The sequence below is a fragment of the Phascolarctos cinereus genome, unplaced genomic scaffold (genome assembly GCF_003287225.1).
Source record: "Phascolarctos cinereus isolate Bilbo 61053 unplaced genomic scaffold, phaCin_HiC Scaffold_4;HRSCAF=312, whole genome shotgun sequence".
In the NCBI taxonomy this organism is placed as follows: domain Eukaryota; kingdom Metazoa; phylum Chordata; class Mammalia; order Diprotodontia; family Phascolarctidae; genus Phascolarctos; species Phascolarctos cinereus.
Window position 1 is genome coordinate 702,913,762 of NW_027555847.1, and position 25,005 is coordinate 702,938,766.

The following is a 25,005-nucleotide window of genomic DNA, read 5'->3' on the forward strand; positions in this document are numbered from 1 at the left end:
TGTATGTATAAATATATACATAAATATTAGATATTCACATGTAAATAAATATGTGTACATGTGTATGTATATATACATATATGCAAATATATTCTATGTTTATATATGAATCGATTTATGTATGCATGTATATATGTGGATTACAGATGTATATACATAAATATATGTGTTAATATATTATAATATAAATCTATATATTTGTGTGTGTATGTATGTGTATAAAATACAGGCTCTTCTTTAGTTCTAACACAGGTTCTTTTTGCTAGCACACTACAGAAATTCAATACATATTTGTTATGATGAAAAGCCAGCTCATTTTTATCTAGAGTTCCTCTGGAGGTGGAGACAGAATTATAAATGACAACATGCTGACTTTTTTTCTTTTTCTTTTTCTAACAGAAGACATAAGACAGCCTGATGTAGGGGAGCTACACTCATTCTTGCAGGGTTTTCTAATCTTGACTCCCTCCTTTACTAGCGGTATGACCTTGGACAAGTCACTTTCCCATTCTGGGCCTCAGTTTCCCCTTCTGTAAAATGAGGGAGTTGAATGAGATGGTATCTGCCAGCTCTAAATCCTATACTTCTTAATAACAATTAGCATCGTTAATGGCTGGCATTATGTAGTGGCTGAAGGATTCCCAAGCACCTGACATACATTAATCACCTGAACCAAGCCCAGTGAGGTAAGGGGAGCAAGTGACCCCTACTTTAAAGATGAGGTAGCTGAGGTTCAGGGAACAAAACAGAGAGAAGACCAGTTATTGTCAGAGGCAAGATTCTAAGCAAGGTCTTAGACAGCCCAGACCTCAGTGTCTGGCACTCACTCAAGAGATGTGTAAAGAAGGAGGGGAAAGAGAAGGGGAGAGGAAGGAAGGGGAAGGAGGGAGAGGAAAGAAAGGGAAGTGGAGAAGAAGAAGGGAAGGAGGAGAGAGAAGTGAAAGAAAGGGAAGATGAAGAATGGGAATGGAAGGAGAAGAAGGGCAGTGGAGGTGGGGAGAAGGGGGAAGGAAGAAAGAGACTAGGAGGAGGAGACTAGAGGGGTTTCCCCAAATGATCAACTCTACCAAGTGCTGGGAATATAGGGATTCAAAAGTCAAAATAAAATCACTATTACTGATTACTTATTAGCCAATATGTATTGAGCACCTCCCATCCTGTACTAGATGGGATGGGGGGGAATAGAAAAGCCAGACAGTCCACGCACTAAAGGAGCTCTGTTTCTAGTGAAGAAGCATACGATAGGCAAAAAGATGAGTAAATACATTGGAGGAGGAGGAGGAGGAGGAGGAGGAAGGGAAGGAGGAAAAAGAGGAAGAAGAAAAGGAGGAGGAGAAGGAAGAGGAAGAAGAGGAAGAGGGCATTAACCATCTGAGGGAATCAGAAAAGGCTTCCTGTAGGAGGTGCCACCTGAGATGAGCCTTGATAGAAGCTGGGAATTCTAAGAGACCCTAGTAAGTCTCCAAGTCTTGCTAATCCATACTAAAGGAGGAGAGAAGCTTCTATGAAGGGAAAGGAAAATCGGGAGCATAAATAAAGCTAAGTAAAAGATGCTCCAAAAACTCCTTCCTAATGGCTGGGGTTGGGGGAGGAGGAGGTACAGGGAGGCTTTACCTTCATAAGTATGCTTGGCTTGCTGTAATAGGAAAACTAATCTGTTTCCCATAAGCACACACCAGATGTGTCCGTGCTTGTGGGAAAGGAGTCCCCAGAAGTATGCTGGGTAATGGCAGGGGAATTGCTATGGAAAAAAACACCACAACCCACAAATAATCCATATGGGCAAATCTAGACCTGGCTTTGGGCCCTTCTCCCTAGGCTCTCTTCTCCTGGGCATTGGATTGGAGGAAACATGTTACCATTGGGAGTTGGAGGATGACCTGGGTTCTCTGCCACCTTTGGCTTCTGTGACCTTGGGTAAGTTCTATCATTTCTCTGGGTTTGTTCATTTAGAAAAGGAAGAGACTGGTTCAGATGCCTTCTGAAGTCGGAATCTCTGATTCTACAATTGGAGAAATCGTGCCTTCTCCATTATATGCAGGTCTATGCAGGAAGGGAAAATGCAGTGTTGTCTGTTGGCAAAGTGTTCATCTTTGGGGCCCTGGCCATTATCACTGCAAACCTCCCAAAGCCATGTCTACGCCTGCCTCCTCAATAGGATCTCCTTCATTTGAAAAAACTATCACCTCTGAAGGGAATTGTGAGGTGACACTTGGGGTGACTCTTTGTTTCTGCTGCCTTTAGGACCCAAAGACTGAAGCAATTATAGAAGGAATATGGCCTACTGGATAGGACGCTGGACATGGGATCAGGAAAATCTGAGTTCAACTCCTACCTCAAACATACCTGTAGGCATCAGTCAGTCAGTAAACATTGATTAGGCTCCTACTATGTGCCAGGTATTGTGCTAAGCACTGGCTCTGGACCCAGAGGAAGGAACTAGAGTCAAATCTCTCTTCTGACACTAGCTATGTGATCTTGAGCAATTCACTTAACCCCTCTGGGCCTCAGTTTCCTCATCTGTAAAATGAAGATTGGATTGGACTCTTTCCAGCTCTAATCCTATGAATTGGGCTGTGTGAGGAAGAGTTTCTCACAAGCCAGGGAGCTTCTGAGAGGCCAGCTCCAAATGATGGCTGGAAGTCTTCCAAGATGGTCATTGCTTTGGGGTTTCTATTGTCCAGCCAAGCTCCCAGATACAAGCCATCTGTAGAGACACTGAAACCAGAAGTGGAGAAGACCTGTGGTCAGGAGGAAGGGAGAGTCGGAGCGACAAGAGCAGAGGGAAGGTCAGTGCCTGGATCCAAGCACACATCCAGTCTTGGGGTTCTCATATATATTTCTTAAAATGGACACTTTGGGATGAGGAAATTGAGGTCCAGAGCAGTTAAGTGACTTCCCCACGGGCACATGGATGGTAATTATCAGGAGTAACACTTGAACCTAGGTCCTCTGACTTCTAGATCCAAAGCACTTGCATGCTGTACCATGCTGCCTATCTATATCTCTATCACCATCCATCTATCAATCTCTCTCTCTCTCTCTCTCTCTCTCTCTCTCTCTCTCTCTCTCTCTCTATCTATCTGTATCTATCAATCTACATTTATGTGTATCTTTCTATATCTACATCTATCTCCCTATATCTATCTCTCTATTTTTTATCTGTATCTGTCTACATCTATATCCACATCTCTCTCTCTATATATATATATATAGATAGATGTAGAGATAGATATGTGTGTATATGCCCTGTCCTCAAGGAACTTACATGTTATTGGGTAAAGTAAAGGGGCACATAGGAAATAAGAAGGATTCTGGGAATTAAACCCAGGTACTCGCATTTCACATCTTACTGCCCCTCCGTCGCCTCACTCTGCTCCTCCTCCCCTACTTTCATCCCCCTGGGCCTGCTTCCAATGACCCCTCCTCACCATGGCACAGAGCCACATTGGTGGGGAAGTGAGTGGAGGGGGGCATTAAGGGAAGGTAACATGATCTGCCTCCACCCCATCCCCAGCCATGACAAGAGGGACCCTCACAGAACACGTTTCTCTCCTTCCCAAGCTAGGAACAGGATTTTGTTTGGTAAAGGCTTACTTACTATGGTGACGAGGACTGTAAAAATAACTGATGAATAGAATGGAATTTAGCTCACCCTACCAGGAGCAAGTGGGTCCTCTGAGCCTTGGGGAGCAGGCGATTCACCATCTCTCCTTCAAGCAGAAATGGTGGTTCTGGTCACACTGGCAGAAGGACGACCTTCCCCGACCAGCAACCCGGGACCCAGTTTTAGACCATGACAAACAGTAGGATAGGAACTACTCCTCTGATTTCATTGATGCAGGAAAATCCCAAATGGGAAAATCCCTGTACCAATGCAGGTAGACACCTTCTCTGTAACTTATAGTCAGAGTGGCCTAAAACCCTGAAGGTTAAGTGACAAGCCAGGTCACAGAGCCATTGAAGTGGGGATTCAAGCTAGGTTTTTCTGGCTTTAGAGTTAGTTAAAGGGCAGCTAGGTGGCACAGTAGATACAGTCAGCAGGAACTGAGTTCAAATCTGGCCTCAGACACTTACCAGCTGTGTGACTCTGAGCAAGTCACTTAATCCCAATTACTTCCTCCCCCACTCCCCCGCCAAAAAAAAAAAGAAAAAAGAAAAATTAAAGATAGCTCTCTATTCATGGCCTGCTCTGCCTCTGCAAAGAATACATCTCTCAGATAACAATGGCTCTCTAAAAACAAAAACAAAAACAAAACAAAACAAAACATCCCATTCCAAAGTGAGTTTCACCAAATCCCAAGATCTCAGAGGTAGAAGGGCCATCAGCAGGGGCCATCAGGTCCAACTTGTACATGAACATAAATCCCCTCAACACCTTTATTGGCAAGTGGACATCTAGCCTCTGAAGGATAAGGTAGGAAGCAACTTTTGTTGTTTGGAGTTTCAGTCATGTCTGACTCTTTGTAACCTCATTTTGGGGTTTTCTTGGCAGAGATACTGGACTGGTGTGCCATTTCCTTCTCATTTTTACAGATAAGGAAACTGAGGTAAAGAGGGTGAAGTGACTTGCCCAGAGTCACATGAGTAGTAAATGTCTGAGGCCAGATTTGAACTCATTGAAATGAGTCTTCCTGATACCAAACTCAGCATTGTATCCACTATGCCACCTAGCTTCCCTGGAAACAACTTATAGTGTGGTATATTGGAAAAAGTCCTTGCTCTGGCATTGGAAGACTTGGGTTCAATCCTGACTTCACTACTTATTACCTCAGTGACCTCAGGCAAGCCATTAAAATTCCTTGAGAGTCATTTCCCATAAAATGGATTAAATGACCTCTGAGGTCCCTTCCAGGTCAAGATCTCTGACCCTATGATCTCACAAGGCTAGGATTCCTTCTACTTTAATGAGCTTTTCCTTTCATCAAGCCAAACTATGCCTCTATGCAACTGATAAGATTAGATCTAGGGCTAGAATAGATCCCATAAGTCATCTGGTCCAACCCCTCACTTTTACAGATGAGGAAACTGAGGCCCAGCACTCACACACAGTGATGGGATCGCTTTCACCCATTGATCCTGATTCTGCCCTTTAGGGCCAAACACAACAACTCCAATCCCTCTTCCACATGACCATCCTTCAACTACTTGAAGACATGTCCCCCACTCAGTGTTCTCTTCTCCAGGTTAAGCTGCCCTATTTCCTTCAGCCAAGACCTTCATTATCCTGATCGCTCTCCTCTGGATCTCTCCAGCTTATCAATAGCCTTTCTAAACTATGGTGGCCCAGAATGGTACACAGTCCTGCAGGTGGGATCTGACCAGGGCAGAGAACAGAGCACCCCTCACCTCCCAGGTTCCTGGGGGTCAGGCCTCTCTTAATGGAACTTGCCCTTCAACGTTGGTTAGATTGCCCAAGGAAATGGATACCTTATTAATCAACCATCACTAACGTACTCAACTTGGTAGGCCAACCATGACTTGGCCTCTCTTTTAGAAAGAAAGAGAAGGAGAAAGGAAGGAAGGGAGAAAGAGAGATAGTGAGAGAGAAAGAAAGAAAGGAGGGAAGGAAGGAAGGAAGGAAGGAAGGAAGGAAGAAAGGAAGGAAGGAAGGAAGGAAGGAAGGAGAAGAGAGAGAGAGAGAGAGAGAGAGAGAGAGAGAGAGAGAAAGAAAGAAAGAAAAAGAAAGAAAGAAAGAAAGAAAGAAAGAAAGAAAGAAAGAAAGAAAGAAAGAAAGAAATCTAAAATCCCAAAGATAAGGGTGATAGCTAGCATTTATAAAGCAGGCTCAAGGATTTGAAGCACCTTACATAATTTATCTCATTTGAACTGCACAACAGACCTCTGAGGAAAAGTATCACTGCCCCATTTTACAGAGGAGAAAAGTAAAAATTGTAGAGATTAAGTAACTTGCCCAGGGTCACACTGTTAGCATCAGAAGCCAAATTCAGAGCCAGGTTTTTCTGATTCACAATCACTCCTGATTCCTGAGCTGCAAACCACATTGCTTCTCCAAGGGAAAGATGACATTTAGGTGGGGTGAGGGAAATCCTTCTCACTGAATTTAATAAGCCTTTGTAAAATCACAAAGCCTGCTCATTTCTCTCTCTCTCTCTCTCTCTCTCTCTTCTCTCTCTCTCTCTCTCTCTCTCTCTCTCTCTCTCTCTCTCTCTCTCTCTCTGTCCTCCTACCTCCCATATTCCTATCCATCTATCCATCTCTCCCTCTCCCTCTTTCTCATCCTCTTTTTGTCCTTATATGTTTCCTTCACTAGGAGAGACAGACACATTGCCATTTTTCCCTCTTCTCAAAAAGATGTATAGAACTCAATCTCATCTATCTTTTCATGATTTTGAAAGAACAAATCCTCCCCCCAAAACAGGGGGAAAGTGTAATTTCCTTGTAAAAAAAAAGGCAAAAAAAAGTATTTATAATCCCTCTGCCATCTGGTAAGTTCTTTCGGAATGAAATTGAAGCAGAAAACACTCAGCAAAATTGGCACTGTTTACATGGCCCTTTCCACCAGACCAAATTCCCACCATACATATTTGGTACAGTACCTTCTATCCATCATATCAGCAACTGTGACCACAGGATACGTAAGAATACCAAGCAATTTTTAGCAACAGCTCCCTATTCCCCTGAGCCCTGGACACCATATGGTGTCAACTTTGTCTCTACTTCACCCCCACGAAATCAAGTCATTAACTTTCCTTTCATTTGCCAGAGCTGGTGCCAAAAGGAGAGCATTCATCAGCCGTGACTTATGGGAAGGAAGACAGCGAGGCCTCTACTGAACTCCAGCTTGAACAAGGTGCTGGGGCAGCTGGAAGAGCAGATGGGGAAGGCCCAGACAGTAGGATGGGAGATGCTTCAACTTACCTGCTAGATCAGGGGAGAGGAAGCTGTAGCCTTACAGCCACATGTGGCCTTCTAGATCCTGAAATGTGGCCTTTTGACTGAATCCAACTTTTATAGAACAAATCCTACAAAATTTGGATTCAGTCAAAAGGCTGCACTTAAGGACCTCGAAGGCACTTAAGGCTGCAGGTTCCCCATCTCTGTGCTTAATTCTCACCTAGAGACCTGAGAACCCCAAAGGGTCGATTATCAGAATGCAGAATTAAAATAATCTCTGCCTACTTATCTCTTGTGATAAGAAACACTGGCCTGGCTTCTAGGAGAGGCAGAAAAGATGGTGCTTAGAGATCCAGAAGTCCTGTTTCTGTTTCAGATTTGGTTCAGGGTTAGGAAAGAGAGAGTTAAAATATTTATTTTTTTTTTTACCTTTGCATTCTTGACATTCTGTGCAGCTCCATATCATCACTTCCCCGGAATCCTTTGGCAAAAGGATTGTTCTCGATCTTTAGTTGGGTGATCTGGAGGAGGGGAACAGAATGAGTCTGCAATAGATTGCTACAAAGCTACCCCATAACATGAGCTAACACGCACCATGGAAATTCAAGTGCTGGCAGCGGCAAACCAAATTAAGCCAATCACGTCAACGGGGCCCTCAGCTTTAGTGGATGCTTTGAAAAATGTCCACGGTCAGACTTCATTTCAAAGGGGAGGGGCAAGGGGGAGCCTGGATTTGTTTTCTGTTAATTGAATGCATATCCTTTGCATCCTTTCAGCTCAGTTCACTGACATCAGGTATTTCAGACACAATCGAGGCCCCCACACGATTTTTTTTAAATCTAACTCGTTGACATGTTCACTTCCCATTCAGCAGTGTGGCAATCTTCACTGTGACTCCAGATAATAAAAGGGCTGAGCTAGGTTTCCAGGGAAAGCAAATGGTCTCTCCTACAACTGCTTTGAGAATCCTAGGAAAGCAACAACAATAGAGGCCCCATAGTCTACACTGGCACTTTCTCAAATAGATTTTAAGCAAAATCATAGAATCGTGGATCCAGAGCTAGAAGAGATCTTAGAAGGGACCAACACTCTCATTTGACAGATGAGGAAACTGAAGCTCAGAAAAGTCAGGTGACTTGCCCAAAGACACAGTGGCAGGCAGAATTAAAAACCAAGTCTGCTCTCCCCAGACCCAGAATTTTTGTTCACCTCACTACTGATAATAGTGAGTTTCCTTGAACACTTCAAGGTGAGGTGAATGGCCCAGGTTCATACTTGGTTCAGAAGCAAGATTGAACCCAGCTTCCTTTAAGACTCAACTCAAATTTTCTGTTGTGTAAGAGGTCTGTCCTCCTCTCCACCATCCCCAGTGCTACTGCCTTCGCCCCGAGAGACTTTCCACTGACATCGTCTTATGTTCATTGCTATTTGCATGTTGTCTCTTCTGTTAGAATGGGAGCTCTTTGAGGACAGGCACAATGTATTTGCTTTGCTTGGTATCTCTGACTCTTAGCACAGTGCCTGGCACACAGTAAGCACTTAATAAATACTTGATGACAGACTGATAGATACTCTCTGAGGCTCTCTCTCAGGTACAGGATAGATTCTACACGTGTGTGTATATGTACATATATGCACATGTATATATATGTATGTGTGTGTTTCAATGCATAGATTTTCTATGTATGTATTTGTTTCAATGTGTATATATACCTATGTAAACATAAACACACACATAAAATCTATCCTGTGCCTGAAAGACAGCATGATGTAGTGTCAATCAGTCAGGCATATGCCAGACATCGTGCTAAAGGCAGAGATACCAAACGAAGGAAATACATACATACAGGCATGTGTATGTATGTATATATGCAAATATGCATACGTATCTACATGTACATGCACACACAGTGTTCAATAAGACATACATGACATGCATACCCATCTGTGCCAAATCATACATTCATTAAAATGGTCATTTCAAAAATAAAAACAACCCTATCAGCTGACATTGACAGTAAAGTACTTCACATTTTATTTGTTCCTCACAACAGCTCCATGAGAAATCAACCACTTTCACAAGTGAGAAGTTCAGAAGCTCACTAGCCAATTCTCACACTGCTACTAAGAATCAGAGGCAGAATTTCAACAGGCAAACAGAGTTAAGTGACTTGCTCAGGGTCACACAGCTAATGTCTGTGGCCAGATTTGAACAAAGGTATCTTTTTATTTATTTTTAGGCAATTGGGGTTAAGTGACTTGCCCAAGGTCACATAGCTAGTAAGTATCAAGTGTCTGGTCTGAGGCCAGATTTGAACTCAGGTCCTCCTGTCTTCAGGGTCAGTGCCCTACCCACTGTACCACCTAGCTGTCCCTGAATGAAGGTGTTCTTGACTCCAGGCCCAGCACTCTATCTACTAAACCACCTAGCTTCCCCAAAGCCTATTTTCAGGGGATCCAAAGTCCACAGGACAAGTAGAAACTGCCTTCCCCTCTTATGTTTTTGCCACAGTGAAATTCAAACTAGTTGCTCATAAATCATTGAAGGGAATGAGAGAAGCTCAGAAAGTTAAGTGACAATCACATCATTTTTAAATAGGAGAGGATTGGGGAGGGAAAAGAAGGTGGTTGGGAGATGAAGAATTCCCAAAGCACTACAAAATCACTGAAGCAGGATATTGGGAACTAAACTTTCAACTGTGAAACCTACAAAGGAGTAGCACTAAAAACACTTCTCCTTCCCCAGCTGACCCCTAAAGGAAGCAGAAAATTCAGGTTCAAATCCTCCCTGTCTGACATATGAAACCTGGTTCTTATCGAAGGAATTCATTTTCCAAGGAAGGCTCTTGTTAGGGTGACAAACTCTCGCTGTTTAAAACTAACAGAAGTGTGCAGACCATAGAACTGGGAGAGGTCTTAAAACTCATCTAGTTCTCCTACCTACCACCAGTACTGCTATTTTATACAGGAGAGAACTAGGCAAATCACTTAACCTGAGAGAAGTTAATTGACTTACCCAAGGTCACAAATGGAGCAAGTGACAGCCAGGAGACAACAAATTCTATACTAACAATCACAGGCTTGTAGTTCTAGTGCTAGAAGATCACTTAAGAACCATGGAGTCCAACAGCTTCATTTTACAGATGAGGAAACTGAGGCCCAGAGAAATTAAATAACTTGTTCAGGGTCACACTGATAGTATCAAAAGTGGGATTTCTTTACCCCCCCATCCACTACACCATGTGCCACCTCTCATAATAACAGCTGAAATTTCTATTGCATTATGAGGTCTGCAAAGCATTTTGCATGCATTGTTTCACATGAGCCTCCCAACAGCCCTTCGAGGAACGAAGTACAAGGGATTTTTATTACTACACCCATTTTATGGATGAGGAAACTGAGGCTCAATGGAGTTAAGCTGCTTGGATCACAGCCACACAGTTAATGTTTCCCTAGCTTTCTTATCCCTATCTTTTCTCTAAAGTTTGAGTCTGTTCAATCACATGTATATGTAATTTCCTTGAAAGGACAGATGGCTTCATTCTCTGTAGTTATATCCCCAGCACCTATCAGAGGACTTGGTGTATAATAAGTGCTTAACAATATGTATGTGGTTCATACGAGCCCTTTTACCTTATAAGCTTATATATATATATATATATATATATATATATATATATATATATATATATATATATATATATGTGTGTGTGTGTGTGTGTGTGTGTGTGTGTGTATGTATATACACACACATACTTATACACTTACATACACACACATATATCATACATATATACATATATGCATATATAGACCTATGAGTCTATATATGCACATCTATATAGTCACTGTGCATAGATAGATGTCAATTACACATGAAAAAAATGAAATGTACACATTTATGTTACCAATGCTTTTCAGATTGCCGTAAAGTACAGTTCCACCTTATACAGGCACCCTGCTCTCCTCATGTTCGATGACTTTTTAGAGACAGTGACACTCAATGGAGAGTAGTACTATATATTTGGAGGCAGAAAAACCTGGTTTGGAATCCCATCTGAGCCACTAATTTCATGACCCTGGTCAAATCTGGCTTAGCTTAAGCTCTCTGGACCTTAGTGTCCTAATCAGCAAAATTCGAATGACAATAGCAAACACCCTTCTTCCCCCACCACACACACACACACAGGGTCATTGTGAGAATCTGGCCAGCTTGGTATGTGGAGAGCTTCGCAAACCTTAATGAATTAAATAAATGGGAACTATTTTTGGTTATTATCTTGGCATCTTCTGCATGTGCGCACATGTTTTTATGTATCTGAACAGTACAGATGTCCATGTTCATGCCAAGTATACCACTGGAACTGGCCCCTCCTGCCCACAACACTAAACAACTCCCCCCCAACTGAGCCCCAAACCGGATATCCCAGGGAGAGAATGCAGGTTGGGGACTGGGAAAGGGGACAAATATAAATACCATGTCCAACTGGCAAGGCAGAGGTTGTAAAAATTAATGAGAATAATTGTTTCAAATTCTTACTTTTGAAAAGAATTCTCATGAGGGCAAAAAATCTTAGTTATTTCTCTGTATGGGGAGGAGGGGGCCATTTCCTGATTCCGACCAGAAAACTCAAACCTAATAAATATGAGCCAGTTACCCAATGACTCAGGCAGCAAGCAAGCCCTGGCCAACTGCAAAGGAAGTTAATTTAAGGGGGGGGGGATAAACCTGCTCGGCATACACCACCATTGTTGGACTAGTGAGGAAATGAAATGGCCACGTGACCTTTTTCTAAACACCTAAATATTTCTTGGGTTCAGTCCTAGAGCTTCTGACAACTTAGGGAAAACTTTATAAAACCCCACTTCAGGGTCAGCCTTACTAGGGGAAGATTCAGGTTTTACAATATCTTTTCAGGCTGTAAAGCATCTGGGGAAATAAGTTAATTCTCAACTCCCGCTGTGTTCCCAAGTAGAGGAGGAAGAGACTGAGTCATTTATCCCCAGTGCCTAGTGCTGTGCCTGGCATAGTAGTGCCTTCAAAAAGGTTTTTGATGGCTTGGTGGGCTCAAAGCAAGGGTTCTTCATCTTTTTATGGGTCAGGGACCCCCTGAGCAATGGACTCTCTTCTCAGAATAGTATTTCAAAATACATAAAATAAAATACATAGGATTACAAAGAAAACAATTATATTAAAATATAGCTATCAATATATAAAAAAACACACACATTCACAGAACTCAGGTTAAGAACTCATGGTAGTAGGAGTGGGAAAGGGATCTTAAATACTGTCTCATCTAATAACCTTCATTTTACAGAGAAGAAACTGAGGTCCAGAGAGCAAAGTAATGACTTATTCAGTGTCACACAAGTAGGCAATAACAGAGTTAAGATTTGAACCCAGTGCCTCTCTTCTCCAAATCAAAGCATCCTCTCACTTTACTGTGCTGGGCCTGCCATATGGACTAAGACATGGAATTTTTCACAGGCTCCATTGCCCTAATTGGCATAGCCAATCTATTTGACTTTAAAAAATGCAAACAAATGCCAAAACAGATGATTCAGTCCAACAATCTTTTAGACTTTCCCCTCACAGACTTAAATCTGGTCGAGTGCTAGACCTTAAGCTCTCTCTCACTCTAACACACACACACACACACACACACACACACACACACACACACACATACACACACACACACACTGTATTGAATTCACCTATCATTTGGCCAACTCATGCATTTGGAGCCTTCATGAGACACAAATGATATGATGTATGTCAATAAATGATATAAGGTATGTCAATTCAATTTGAGTCAACTGAGTTTAGTAAGCATTTGTGGAAGATCTACTATGTGCCAGAATCTGGGGCTACAAACACGAAAACTCAACAATCATTGGCCTCAAAAAGCTTACGTTCTACCAAAGGCAAACAACGTGTGCAGAGAAAAATCACTGCTAAAGAGATACAAAGGAGTTCCCAAGGGCTGGGGGAAGGATTCTTTGTAAACTTTAAAATGTAATTAAATGTTAGTTATTGTTACTGTTATAATTAAAGAGTTAAAGTGGCCTGTTGAGACAGGGCCAGCCCTATGGACAGTACTGCTTCTGATCCCAGCTCAGTCACCACAGGTAAGACCATTAACCCCTCAGTGTCTAAAAGGCCCCTCTCTACCAATAGGAATCACAAATGAGTTTCCTACTCTAGGACCTTAGACCTCGAGCTACAAGGGCCCTTGGAGGCCATTTAATTGGGGATGCCCTGATTTTACAAAAAAGGAAACTAGGCCCAGATTGGGGATGCAACCTGCCCAACTTCACCCAAGTACTGGTGGATCAGAATTTGAATTCATGTCCTCCTAATCAAGAGGAAATTAACTTTCCATTGTACATACAATTCTGCCTCCAGTAATGAAATTGTAGTTCGGGAGCTTGTTTCTTTCTTGGTGACGGGTTGAGGTGGGGAGGAATTGACTTTCTTTCAACTACTATGGTGTGACTTTAATTACAAACTTTTTGTGGGCTTACAAATAATAGGTGTCTCTTGTGTCTTTAAGGAGGATTTGGGGAACTACATCCCACAATCAGTCTGATAGCTTTTGGAGTTGGCACTAATTAGTCGGTCAGTCATTGACCAGTCCACATAGTTTCACCTACTGTCTTGCTAGACACAGTCAGAGCTGGGGATGGGGGGGAGTAGGGGTGTGTGTGGCAGCAGGAAGTGGAGGAGAGGAGAGCTGAGAATGAAAGAACCTGTTTTCCAGGTGTAATTAAGGAACCCAGGCTTGAGAACATTTAGTACCTCCTCATACATCCATGATCTGTGTTTATATACAGACAGACTCTGGAAGAAGAACATACTGTATGTGGTTTGATTGGAAAAGGAGTGGAGATGGAGAAGAAAGGGGAAGGATCTTTTGTACACTGCACATTAAAACATATTATTCACAAACCTTAATATTGGAAGAAAGAACATCTTTTAGGCTTTTGTTCTGCATGACCTCAGCCACAGTAATTTTCTAAAGTCAAGTAACTGCTGGTTTGTTTTGTGGGGGCTAAGGTGGAGGGGGGGAGTAACAAACCTTGAGGAGCTATATAAATACTAGCCACCACTACCACCTTCATCATCACCATCGTCATCATCATTCACTATCTTATATATTGAATATAATAGCAATCCAGTTTAAAGAATAGACAGCCAGCCTGGAAACCAAGAAGACCTAGTTTCAAGAGCTGCCTCTGACCCATCCTGGCTGTGTGACCCTGGGTCAGTCATTTAACTTCTCTTGCCCCCAGGCAACTCTCTAAGACTCTAAATGACAGAGAAGGTGCCTAGCTGTATTGGTGGAGAGAGATTACTTACCAGGGAGTTCCCTGTACCAACGAAATCACAGATCTCTATCTCTGTCTCTCTGTCTCTCTCTCTCTCTCTCTCTGTCTCTCTCTCTCTCTCTCTCTCTCTCTCTCTCTCTCTCTCTCTCTCTCTGTGTGTGTGTGTCTCTCTCTCCCTCCCTCCCTCCCTCCCTTCCTCTTTCCATTTTTGTTTCTTTCCTCCTCAGCCCTACCTCATCATGCTACTTCTCTCTGCGTATTTATAAGCTCAGACCATGCCTGGACTGCAGCTTTCCAAGGAAATCTTTCCTGCTCCGTGCTCCCGATTTTTTCAAATGATTTTTTTTTCCTTACGGTCAGCAACCAGAAGTTAAACGTGGGTTTAAAGCGTTCATAGCAGACATTTTACAAAGCAGAAACTGGCCGGAACTCAACCTTTGAAATCTCCTGGGTATCACAGGTTCACCTTTGTCTCAGTCTGTTGCCTCACCAGGCCCCTTGGGTGCTTCCTCTACGAAAAGCAGATCTCTGCGGGCTGACTGCTGTTGGCCCGCCCATGCAACGTCCCCGACGGAGCTCAGCCTCAGAGAGCACAGCAAAGGAATGGGCCATCACTTTTGGGAAAAGCCATCGGTCTTGTGCACAGCCGAGGCACTGACAGTCCCCAGCTGGAGTCTAACCACACCGTTTCATAATCTCCCCCTTCCGCCTCCTCCGCGGGTCTCCACCACCCGCCACAGAGCTTCCTCCCTTCCCAGGGATTTGGGATGAGACAGGAAGGTTGGTAAGAAGTCTAGGGGAGGAGTCCCTTCCCTCTGACATTGCCTGCACCTCTGGGGTGCTGGACTGACTGCACCAAGATTGGGGGACTTCAGGCTATGGTAGGATACTCGAGTCCCGAGGCCACTCATTACACCGCCCTGACCCCACGTCGGGGCGCTGGGGAAAGGAGCTTCGTGCAGGATTATGTGCCCCCTATCCTTCCCTAACTGCTTCCCCTCCTCCTTCCCTGACGCAGCCCTAACCATCTCACCATTCCCCGGTAATCGTGATGATAAAAGGAGTAAACCAAAATGTTCCCTCCCACCCCAACTCCAGCTTGGGTGGCCGCTACCAGCAGCTCTTTCCTCCATCGCATTTAACACCTAGACTGACGCTTCTTTCCCGGAGGTGAGGGGAGGAGTATTTAAGGTGATTCGGCTTTTTAAAGGGCAGACATAAAGGAAAACGAGGTCGTCCTCCTACGGGAAATAAAAGGTGGGGCTCCATTCTTTCCCCGGTAACAAGACTTAGCTTTCATGTCTTCAATCCCTAGTTTTGCAAATCCCTTTTATGAGAAACATTCCACAAAAACATACACTCAATGCATGCATACAAGCAAAGAAAAGTGAAAATACAGAAACTGACATCCCGACCCGTGGGGATAAAATCACAGTAGGGGTTCAGGACGGCTGGATATTTGTTACCTCAGCTTGGGGGGACAGGGACCGCGCCTTTCCTTTCACTGACGCAGACCGCTTGCTCTAGAATACAGCTCAGCACTTTGCCAGCACCGCCAGTATATGGCAAAGGCTGGGCTCGAACCCAGCTCCCTACTACGCCACACTGCCTCTCTCCACGTCCTACGTTACATTCGGATCATATATTTGTATGTTGTACGCTGTACAAAACAGAATAGTCCTGGCCGGTCCATCACTGGGTGGGTTGTAGCCTATAAGGTGTCAACTATCTTCCCCCCTTTTTTTTTTCTAAATCAGTCTATGTGGCCCATGAAACTCTTTTCGATGGAAATCTTCCGTTCTCTTGGGGTGAGGTGGGGGGAACGGCAGATGAGCAATGTTTCATTTCGGTCTAACCAATTTTTTGGTTGTCAGACCTGATTGCTGTAGGGGTCAGCTTTGCTTAACTTTTTTTTTTCCTTGTTATCCAGGAAAGGGACTTCAACCCCAGTCTAGGAAATTAATTAATTAATTAATAATAATAAATAACTAATAATAACAGAATGAAGATAATGACAATATCTGGCAAGTATATGGCACTTTCCCCTTACTAGCTGTGTGACCCTAGGTACGTTACTTAAACTCTGGGCTTCAGTTTTACCATCTGCAAAATGAGGGAGTTGGATTGGATGACCTGTGAGTTCCCTTCCAGATCTAAAGCTATGTATGGTCCTATGATCCCATTGTGGAATAACCACAATGGAAAAAAACAAAAAGCAAGCAAATAGTTGCGGCTGTTTGTGTGCTTGTGTTATTTCCACTTGCAAAGTAAGAATGAGGAATCGAAGATCCCTGGCAAGGGGTAACCACCGTAGCCTCGCTCCCCGACAGCAATTGGGGGGAGTCACCCTCTCCCAGCCTTCGGGGCTAGCAGAAGGCGGACAGAGGGCGGAAAGAGACTAGGTGCTGGGTCAGAGCGTGCTCGGCTAAGCATCCTATTAGAGAATTTTCCTGGACGGCATTTCCTCTAGTAAACTTAACCCCCTCTGAAGCTCGCCCTAGGGTAGGTACAAACCATTGGTCTTTGTGGGGGTCTGCGTGCAACTGGAAAAACAGACAGTTACTACCTACAGATTGCTTCGAGATTACACGCCCGTGGTGGGAGTGCGAGAGCTGCAACCCTTGCGGAGTATATATACTTAGGGCGTGTAAATGGAATAGGATGGGGACTCACTCGAGTATGAGTGGGGGGGAGGGAAGGTGAAACGAGGGAGGGGGTGGGAAGGAGAGGATCACGGTGAGCATGCGCGTCCTCTGTTCTTAGACTTTCTAAAGGAAACCCGTAGAAAGCAGCACAGGTGTTTCCGCGTGGAGCACGGTCCTGGGTCCGAGTCCCTGCAGTATCTAACATCCACACGGGGGTGTTTTAATGAACCGATCTCCTTACTTTGTGATTCTGGTAGGAGGTCACAGCGATAAACGCCGTCTCTGGGAAGACGTGGGTGCAGAAGGCTGTGTTTTTCGATCCAAATCCATTATTTTCGTCTGCTTTTACGATGTGCAGTCTAGGCTGGTATTTGTGCATAGAATTCAGTATAATCTAAAGACAAATTTTAAAAAAAGAAAAAGAATAAAAAATCCAGGCCGCATCAGAAAGCATTGCTACGAATCACTGAAGACAACCTTTGGCAAAATACTAACAATAACAATTCATAAATTGTGTATTTGGTTGTTGGGGGTCTTTTTAACGTGGAAAAAAACAAATAGGTTAATGGAAAAAATTTATTTTTCTTTCCAAATGGCATTTTTCACCAGAAATATCCTGGACAATGTTGAGGGAATATACCCAAAGGCATACACAACAGTAAATCAGGATACTTAATAAATGCTGCTCGATAAATTAACTCCCGGCTCACAGAACCTTAAATAACCACTATGATAGTCAGCTCCCATGATTCCTTCTGGGAGGAAACAGGGATGGCAACCTGGGAACTGAACGTGGAAGGAAAAGGGAACAGAGGAGTCTAGATGGGGCCTGGTGAACGGAACTTGAGACTTGGAGGTACTATTCACAGTTTGGTCCCCAGACTACCTGGTGGGGGTTGGGAATGATTTCCCTAGTGTCCACACTATGAGAGATGAAGTCCTTTGTTCAAAGTACTGAAAGTCAGAGAAAGCAGGGGAAATGGAAAAGTCTAGTAGGGTTGGGAAGGAGGAAAACAAAACACTTTTCCGCACCATTGATTTGAATTCTAGGATGATGTTCTCTAGAAAGTAAAACCCTATGGTTGATTTTTAAATTTCACCTAAGAGGTTTTTTTTTCCATATTGTATTAAATTTTTACTTATTTTGTGAAACATTTCTCAATTACATTTTAATCTGGTTCTGCAACATTTGCTCTCATGCTGTCCATAGGCCTGAGTTCGACACCTTTGGTAGTGGGTTTGGAGTCAGTAAGACCCAGGTTCAAATCCTCCCGAAGCGATTTTAAATAACCATTGCAGCACCTAACTTTATAAGTTTCCTGTACAGTTCCTCAAGCACAGCTGGAATACCCCTGGACCTAGATAGAGAACAAATTGTCTGTCTTTTCACGTTAGAATGATTATGTTCGCTCCCTCCGCTTGCATTTCTTTATTCGGGCTGGGTTTTGAAGTGGCGTCTCATTATTACCCTGTTTCATTTCATTTCCTAGACTTCTCCCTTCTGAAGCCAGTGACTGATGGGAAGAGGTCAGGTCAGTATATTAGAAATGAATAAACTCATAAAAGCAAACTTATTTTTAGCATTCCTATAAAAAAAGCATTCATTAAAACATCATTGAGGGCACTTTTAATGCTGATGTTGTTTAAAAAAATAAATACCATGATCAATATGTTAATAATAACAACAACAATGTAGTGACTAGAAAGCTGGTCTTAGATCCAGGAAGATCTGGATTCAAATCCCACCTCTGATATTTCCTGGCTTTGTGACCCCGGACAAATCACTCAGCTCTCATTATCCCCAGGCCACTCTGTTGCCCTAAATCTGGAAAAGGATAAGCAAACCCACACTATCAAAATACATTTCACCCCATTCTGACTTCCCCATTAGAAAGTAAGCTCTTTGAGGGCAGGGTGTGTTTGCTTGCCTGAATTTGTATCCTGGGGACTTTGTTTAGCTCCTGGGACAGATATACTAATTGATAAGAGCTTTTTGAATTACAGGTGCCAAAATCCACTAATGTGGGGAGTTTCCTCCCCAGGAGATATTCTTACACAGCTGCAACCAAAATGATAGCAACTGATCTTTGATGGTGCATTAAGGTTTGCAAAGCACTTTACCTATAGTATTTCATTTAATTTTCACTACAAACCTATGAGTTCAATCCTCTCCCGGTACTATTATTCTCTGTTTTACAGAAGAGTTTGTGGGGATCACTGTTCATGCTCCCTCCCAAAGTATGAATGAAGAAAGTGTTTCTAATTCTCTTTCTAAGAGAATGGTTTTTAAAATAGACTGGCTGGGTAGTAACAGTAGAAAAGGAAGAGGAGGAAGAGGAGGAAAAGATCTGGGGAAAAAGAGGAAGGAGGAAGACAAAGGCGGTAGAGATCTCCTCCCGGCCTTCCTTTGGGGATGGGAGTGGGCCCAGTGAAAGGCGGGGAGGGGCCAGCAGTGGCCTGGGATGCCGCAGATGCCCTGGACTCCTGGGCCTCGGTCTAATGTCGGGAAGTGGCCGCCGGCCTGCCTGCCTCCCTCCCTCCCTCTCTTCCCGGCCCGATGGCGACGCGGAGCCGGGCGCCCTGGCGACCGACCGAGAGACGCAGCTGGGCGCACGAGGCCCGCCGAAGCCCCCAGGCCGGCGCTGCCATCGCCCCGGCTTAACCAAATTGCTTTGACATCCAAGGGCAGTCGCTGGCCATCAACGGGGGAACGATCTAATGGCCTTTAATTTCATTAGGGTGGCCCCCTACTGGGGGCCCAAGCCGCAGCTGGGGTTCTGGGAGCCAGCAAAGACTCGGGGGCCGTGGGCAGCTCTGAGTTTCCACTAACTGGAGAGGAGAGGCGCGGAGACCGGCGCTGCGGAGAATCCACGCGTGCATCTGAGGCGCTTAGGGGTAGACAGTAAATCCCATGCCGCCGAGATTCCCGGGGACCGAACCTAGAATGAGGGGAGCCCCAAGAGGTAGAGGAGTCTGGGGCCCTAGGATCCCAAGCCAAGGGCCTGGAAGAGCACAACTAACTTTGGAGCCCCCAAACCTGAGATCGATGCCCCTCTGCCTCACCCTGAGTGACACTGTACAGATTAGTTCCCTCTGTGGATCTCACAAAATGCAGGAGGAAAGGGATGACTTTTAATGTCCCTTCCACCAAGGCATATTTTCCTGGTGAGCAAGAGGTTGCTGCTAACCCAGGAACCCTGTTTGGAGTGGCCTGGAGGCTGTCAAATGAGCACAGCCTGAGCAAAACGTGCTTCAGAAAAGCAGATAGGGGTGGGGGAGTTGTTGAGAGATGCTCCCTCATCACACAGTAAATATTTTGCTTCCAGGGAAACACAGGGAGGGAGGGGGAGAGACACTGGGGCTCACAGGCTGGAAGTACATACAAATAAGCCCTAGTACAAGTCCAGATTCAAGCAATCAGTCCAGTGACCTACATGCATGCAAATATGTCTATGAATTAGATCATGCACACATATTACATAACATGTGTACACATATTTAGGCCAGTGTGTCCCTCCTGAGGAAAAACAAACAAATAAACAAACAAACAAACAAAAACAAATATGGTGTCACAGAGTGCTGGGGCTGAGCCAGGAGTTCAAATCTGGCCTCTGACACTTGCTAGCCATGTGAACCCTGGCAAGTCACTTCACCCTGTTTGCCTCTGTTTCCTCATCTGTAAAATGGGGATAATAACTGCACCCATCTTCCAGGATTGTTGTGAGGATCAAAAGAGATCATAATTGCAATGTCCTTAGCACAGTGCCTGGCACATAGTAAGCACTATATATATATAACTATTATTGTTATTATTTATAGGATCTAAAGTTGGAAGGGACTTCAGAGGTGATCATTCAGCATCTACTCCACCCCCATTTTACACATGAAGAAACTGAAGGGCAGAGAAATGACTTGCCCATGGTCACACAGCCAATAAGTAGCAGAGCGGGGATCTACCACTTGACTCAAAAGCATGTGCTCTTTACAATATTCCTTCCCCATCAGCCTTGGGAGGGGATGGGGGATGGAGGTGAGTTTTACTCCCCTTCTTCTAAGCTTCCTTCCCAATGCCCTTACAGTTTTCATTGTCCCAATATGGCCATTTTGTTTCTTAGAGGGCCCCACATCCCAGAATACATAGGTCTCACTCTCCTGGGAGAGCAAATGAACAAGACTGTGGGACCACATTTGGAAGGTCAAGATTTTAAGTGAGACACCTCACCCAAACCCCATTAAACTCCCTCCTTCCTTCCTAGGCCCCAGTGAATTCAGTTCAGGCCTTCAGGCCCTAACTACATTAGTCTCCTCCCCGGACATGAATAACAGTTCACAGGACTTTTTAAGAGTTCAAATAATCTTAAACATGATGGAGGTCCCAGAATTAGCCCTTTCCCACACCCTTGCTCAGGTGGAAGCTGTGACCTGCACATACCTCCCTGAGTTTTACAGAGATTCAAGGACTTCTGGATCATTTTTATCACATGGTAGATCCATTTAATTCACTTTGGGGGGCGGAGTGTAGAGAAATGAAGTAGGAAGGCTGGACAGGGCTTAGCTCCAACACATCCTTCTACACAAAGCCTTTCCTGATGTCCCCAGCTACTAGTGCCTCCCCCTCTCTGGTTACCTTCTACTCTGTTAGAAAATTTTGAGCTGGAAAGGACGGACCTTAGAGGCCATAAATCATAACTGTTAATAACAATAATAGCTAAGATTTCTATGATACTATGTGCCAGGCATCGTGCTAAGCGCTTCATAATTATGATTGCATTTGATCGTCACAATAATCCTGGGGGTTAGGGGTTATTATTATCCCCACTTTGCTGATGAGGAAACTGAGGCAAATAGAAGTGACTTGCCTAGGGTCACACAGCTAGTAAGTGTCAGAGGTGGGATTTGGATTCACTTCTTCCTGACTCTAGGCTATCCACTTTGCCACCTACCTGCTCTTCATTTTACATGAGTAAACTGAGGCACAGAGATGTTAAGTGATTTGTCCATTGACACACAGGCTGGTAAGTGTCTTAGGCAGTAATATAAGCTAGGTCTTCCTCGTTCCCAGTCTAGCATTTTACCTACTACACCCTTAAACATTTTATATAAAAGGCTTTAAAAAATCTTAAGTGCTACTACATAAATGTCCATTATTATTATTAAGACACCATACTATCAGTATGGGCCTATGACTTCTTGGTGTGGGGAATTCCCACAGTGAAGGCTTCCTTCATACATGTAAATCAGCTAACTGTCAGGACTTTTTGACCTCAGGAACCCTTACAATTAGAATTGAGGAACCCCGTTACTAAGGAAGTGTTGTGTATATGGTTATGTGTATTGATAGCTACCATATTGTACATTATAATGTTGTAATATTATTATGAAACTAGTTTTGACCTCAAGGATTCCTGAAAGGGTCTTGGAGACTCCTAGAGAGAGGTGCCTAGGGTCAGCAGGGATTAAGTGACTTAATCATATAGCTAGCATAAATTAGAAGTAGTATTTGAACCAATATATACTATGCCTTGCTGCCTATAATTTCTGTCTTTGTTGTTAACATCATTATCATCATCTCCACAGCAAGTCAGGACCCTTATACCTCATCTGGAACTTGCTTCCATCCTATCAGAAGTGCTTGCTGACATCATACATTATAACTCTCTGTTTAATGTCTTATCCACTACTCAAATGGGAGGACTAAGAGGAGAAGAACCTGGTTGTTGATAAACTTAGTATCTCTCTCCCCCCAGCAACCAGAATAGGAGTCTTCAAAAATAAATGCTTAGTAAATATTTGTGGGTTGTGGGGCAGCTAGGTGGCCCATTGGATAGAGCACCCGCCCTGCATTCAGGAGGACCTGAGCTCAAATTCAGCATCAGACACATAACACTTTCTAGCTGTGTGACCCTGGGCAAGTCACTTAACCCCATTGCCTAACCAAAATATATACATATGTGTGTGTGTGTGTGTGTGTGTGTGTGTGCGCGCGCGCGCATGTATTTGTTGGTTGACTGTCCGAGCCTCCTGTTTGCACCAGGAGACAAAAGGGGCATAACCCTTGCCTTTGAGGAGGTGACATTCTAGTGGGTCTGGGTCTTGTACCTGTCTTTGGACTCCAAGCCAATTATGGTTAGTTAAAGGTTCAGCCTGGCCCAGGTGACTTGACCCCTGTTCTTTGATGAATCAGCATACCAAAAAAACTGGCAGGTCCCTCCTTTTTCCCCAGGATCCCTGTGACCCAGGCCAAACACATTAGTTGGGGTCTATGTTTGGGACAGGACTGAGACAGGGCATTGCTGCCCAAGTCAGCAGGTCATTTCTGTTATTTGCCAATCTCTCTAGACCACCCATCACCCACAGAGGGGCCAACCTGGGGGATGCTAGGAGGAATATAGATACAGTGTCATCTTGGGTAAGGGTACCCAGGCTGAGCCCTGACTCAATGCCCTACTCAGCAGTGTAAAGCTTGGATTTACAAAACCAGAAAGGAGATTGTCATAGGAGATAAGGATGGAAGAAGAAAGAGTTGGTGGAGATGGGGGAGGGACGCAATATAGGACAAAGGTAGAAAGGGAAGAAAATAGAAAAGGAAAAAGGGAGGAAGAAGGTAAGGAAGTTAGAGAAGAAGGAATAGATAAGAAAGTGAGGGAGAAGAAAAGAAGGAAGAGAAGGGGAAGAAAAAAGTAGGAATAAGAGGAGAATATGAAAGAAGAGAAGGAGGACAAGGAAGAAGGAATGTTGAGGCTGGAGGAAGGGAAGAAGTAGAAGACATAGGACACCAGGCACCTGGTACTCACATGTCCAAATGGGTCCAGATGGTTATTGGTAAGCTTCAGTTTCTGAAAGGAGACCAGCTGCCGCATCCAGTGGGCACCTGTTGCTGGAGAGTCTGGGTGCACATACAGCCGTCCAGGCATAGCAGGTTCTGCTTTCCCAGTCACAGACCTAGCCCCAAAGGAAATTCCAGTCCACTAAGTCCAACGACTAAGGAGCCTAATGGCCCAGCCTGATCCAGCCCACCAAGTGAACCTGGCCAGCCACAAGCTCAAAGCAGAAAACTGTTTTACCCTACAGAAAGGTGGCCTTCTGCTTCTCATCCAGAAATGTTTTTCTTCTTCTTCTTCTTCTTCTTCTTCTTTTTGTTTCCTTTAAGTTACTATGGCTCTAATATAATCCCTCTCCTGCAACCTTTATGATGCACTGCCAGGGCCCCAGCATCTCCTGGGGGAGCCCCATTTTGCATCCATCCAGGGCTTCATTTTTTCTTGTCTCCCACTGTTGTCTTTCTTTCATTTCCAGGACCCTTAGATTCACCTGGGCCACAATGCCACCACAATCCAATCACCAAAGATCTGAAATAAGAGCCAGAAATCCCTTCCAGGGATTTTCAAGCACTCTGAAGACTATTTTCTCTCATCCCAGGAAAAAAGCCCCTAGGTCTCTTCTGTCATTTCTGGCTTCACCTAGCCCTTCAGCTCACTTAAATGCCAAGTCAGTGGTTTAATAAAAGGTATGTTCAAAGCAGGTAACTCATTAAAAAATAGTAAATAGCTTTGTGCAGACATTATGCTAAGAAATACCTCTTTCACATAGGAACATTAGATAGTCATCCCAGCTAATGCTCAGTAGGTAGGGCAGCATATCTGGGAATAATGGGGTAGGCCTGGAATTCTCTGTCTACATATCTTCTTCTCCCCTCCCCCAGATGCCTACCATTTATTATCTGCAAATTTGTATCTGTGGTCGTCAGCTGGTACAATATCCATGAGCAGGATGTACTTCGTTTTGGGATTCAGTCCAGTGACCTTGACTTTGTAACTGGGGAACATACGCCTAGAGAGAGGGTAGGGAAGGGAGAAGAGAAGGAGGGAGGTGGGGGAAAGGAGGGACAGAAGGGGGGGCACATAGGAAAAGGGAGAGATGGAGGGAAGTGAAGGATGCCAGGCAGAGACAGTAAACAGAGTAACAGAGAGAAAAGACAGGGCAATAGAGAGATAGAAACAAAGAGACAGAGGAGAGAGACAGAAGAGAGACAAATGGAAGAGGAGGAAAAGAAGAAGAGAAGGGGGAGGAAGAGAAAAGGGGAGAGGAGGAAGAAGAAGAAGGAGGAGGAGCAGAAAGAAGAGAGAGAAGAAAGGGGAGGAGGAGGGAAAGAGTAATAAAAGACAAAAGG

At 44.1% G+C, this 25,005-nt stretch overlaps 1 protein-coding gene across 2 annotated transcripts in view; it reads right to left on the reverse strand.

The window, feature by feature from the left end:
* The window catches only part of TBX5 (T-box transcription factor 5), a 57,657-nt gene that overhangs the window by 19,676 nt on the left and 12,976 nt on the right, over positions 1-25,005 (reverse strand). For both annotated transcript variants that reach the window (XM_021008019.2, XM_078154349.1), the window contains 4 exons: positions 24,546-24,665; positions 23,630-23,777; positions 17,077-17,229; positions 7,288-7,379 (listed from right to left, as the gene is read on the reverse strand). In XM_021008019.2, the coding sequence (XP_020863678.1) occupies positions 7,288-7,379; positions 17,077-17,229; positions 23,630-23,777; positions 24,546-24,665 (513 nt within the window). The remainder of the gene's footprint in view (positions 1-7,287; positions 7,380-17,076; positions 17,230-23,629; positions 23,778-24,545; positions 24,666-25,005) is intronic.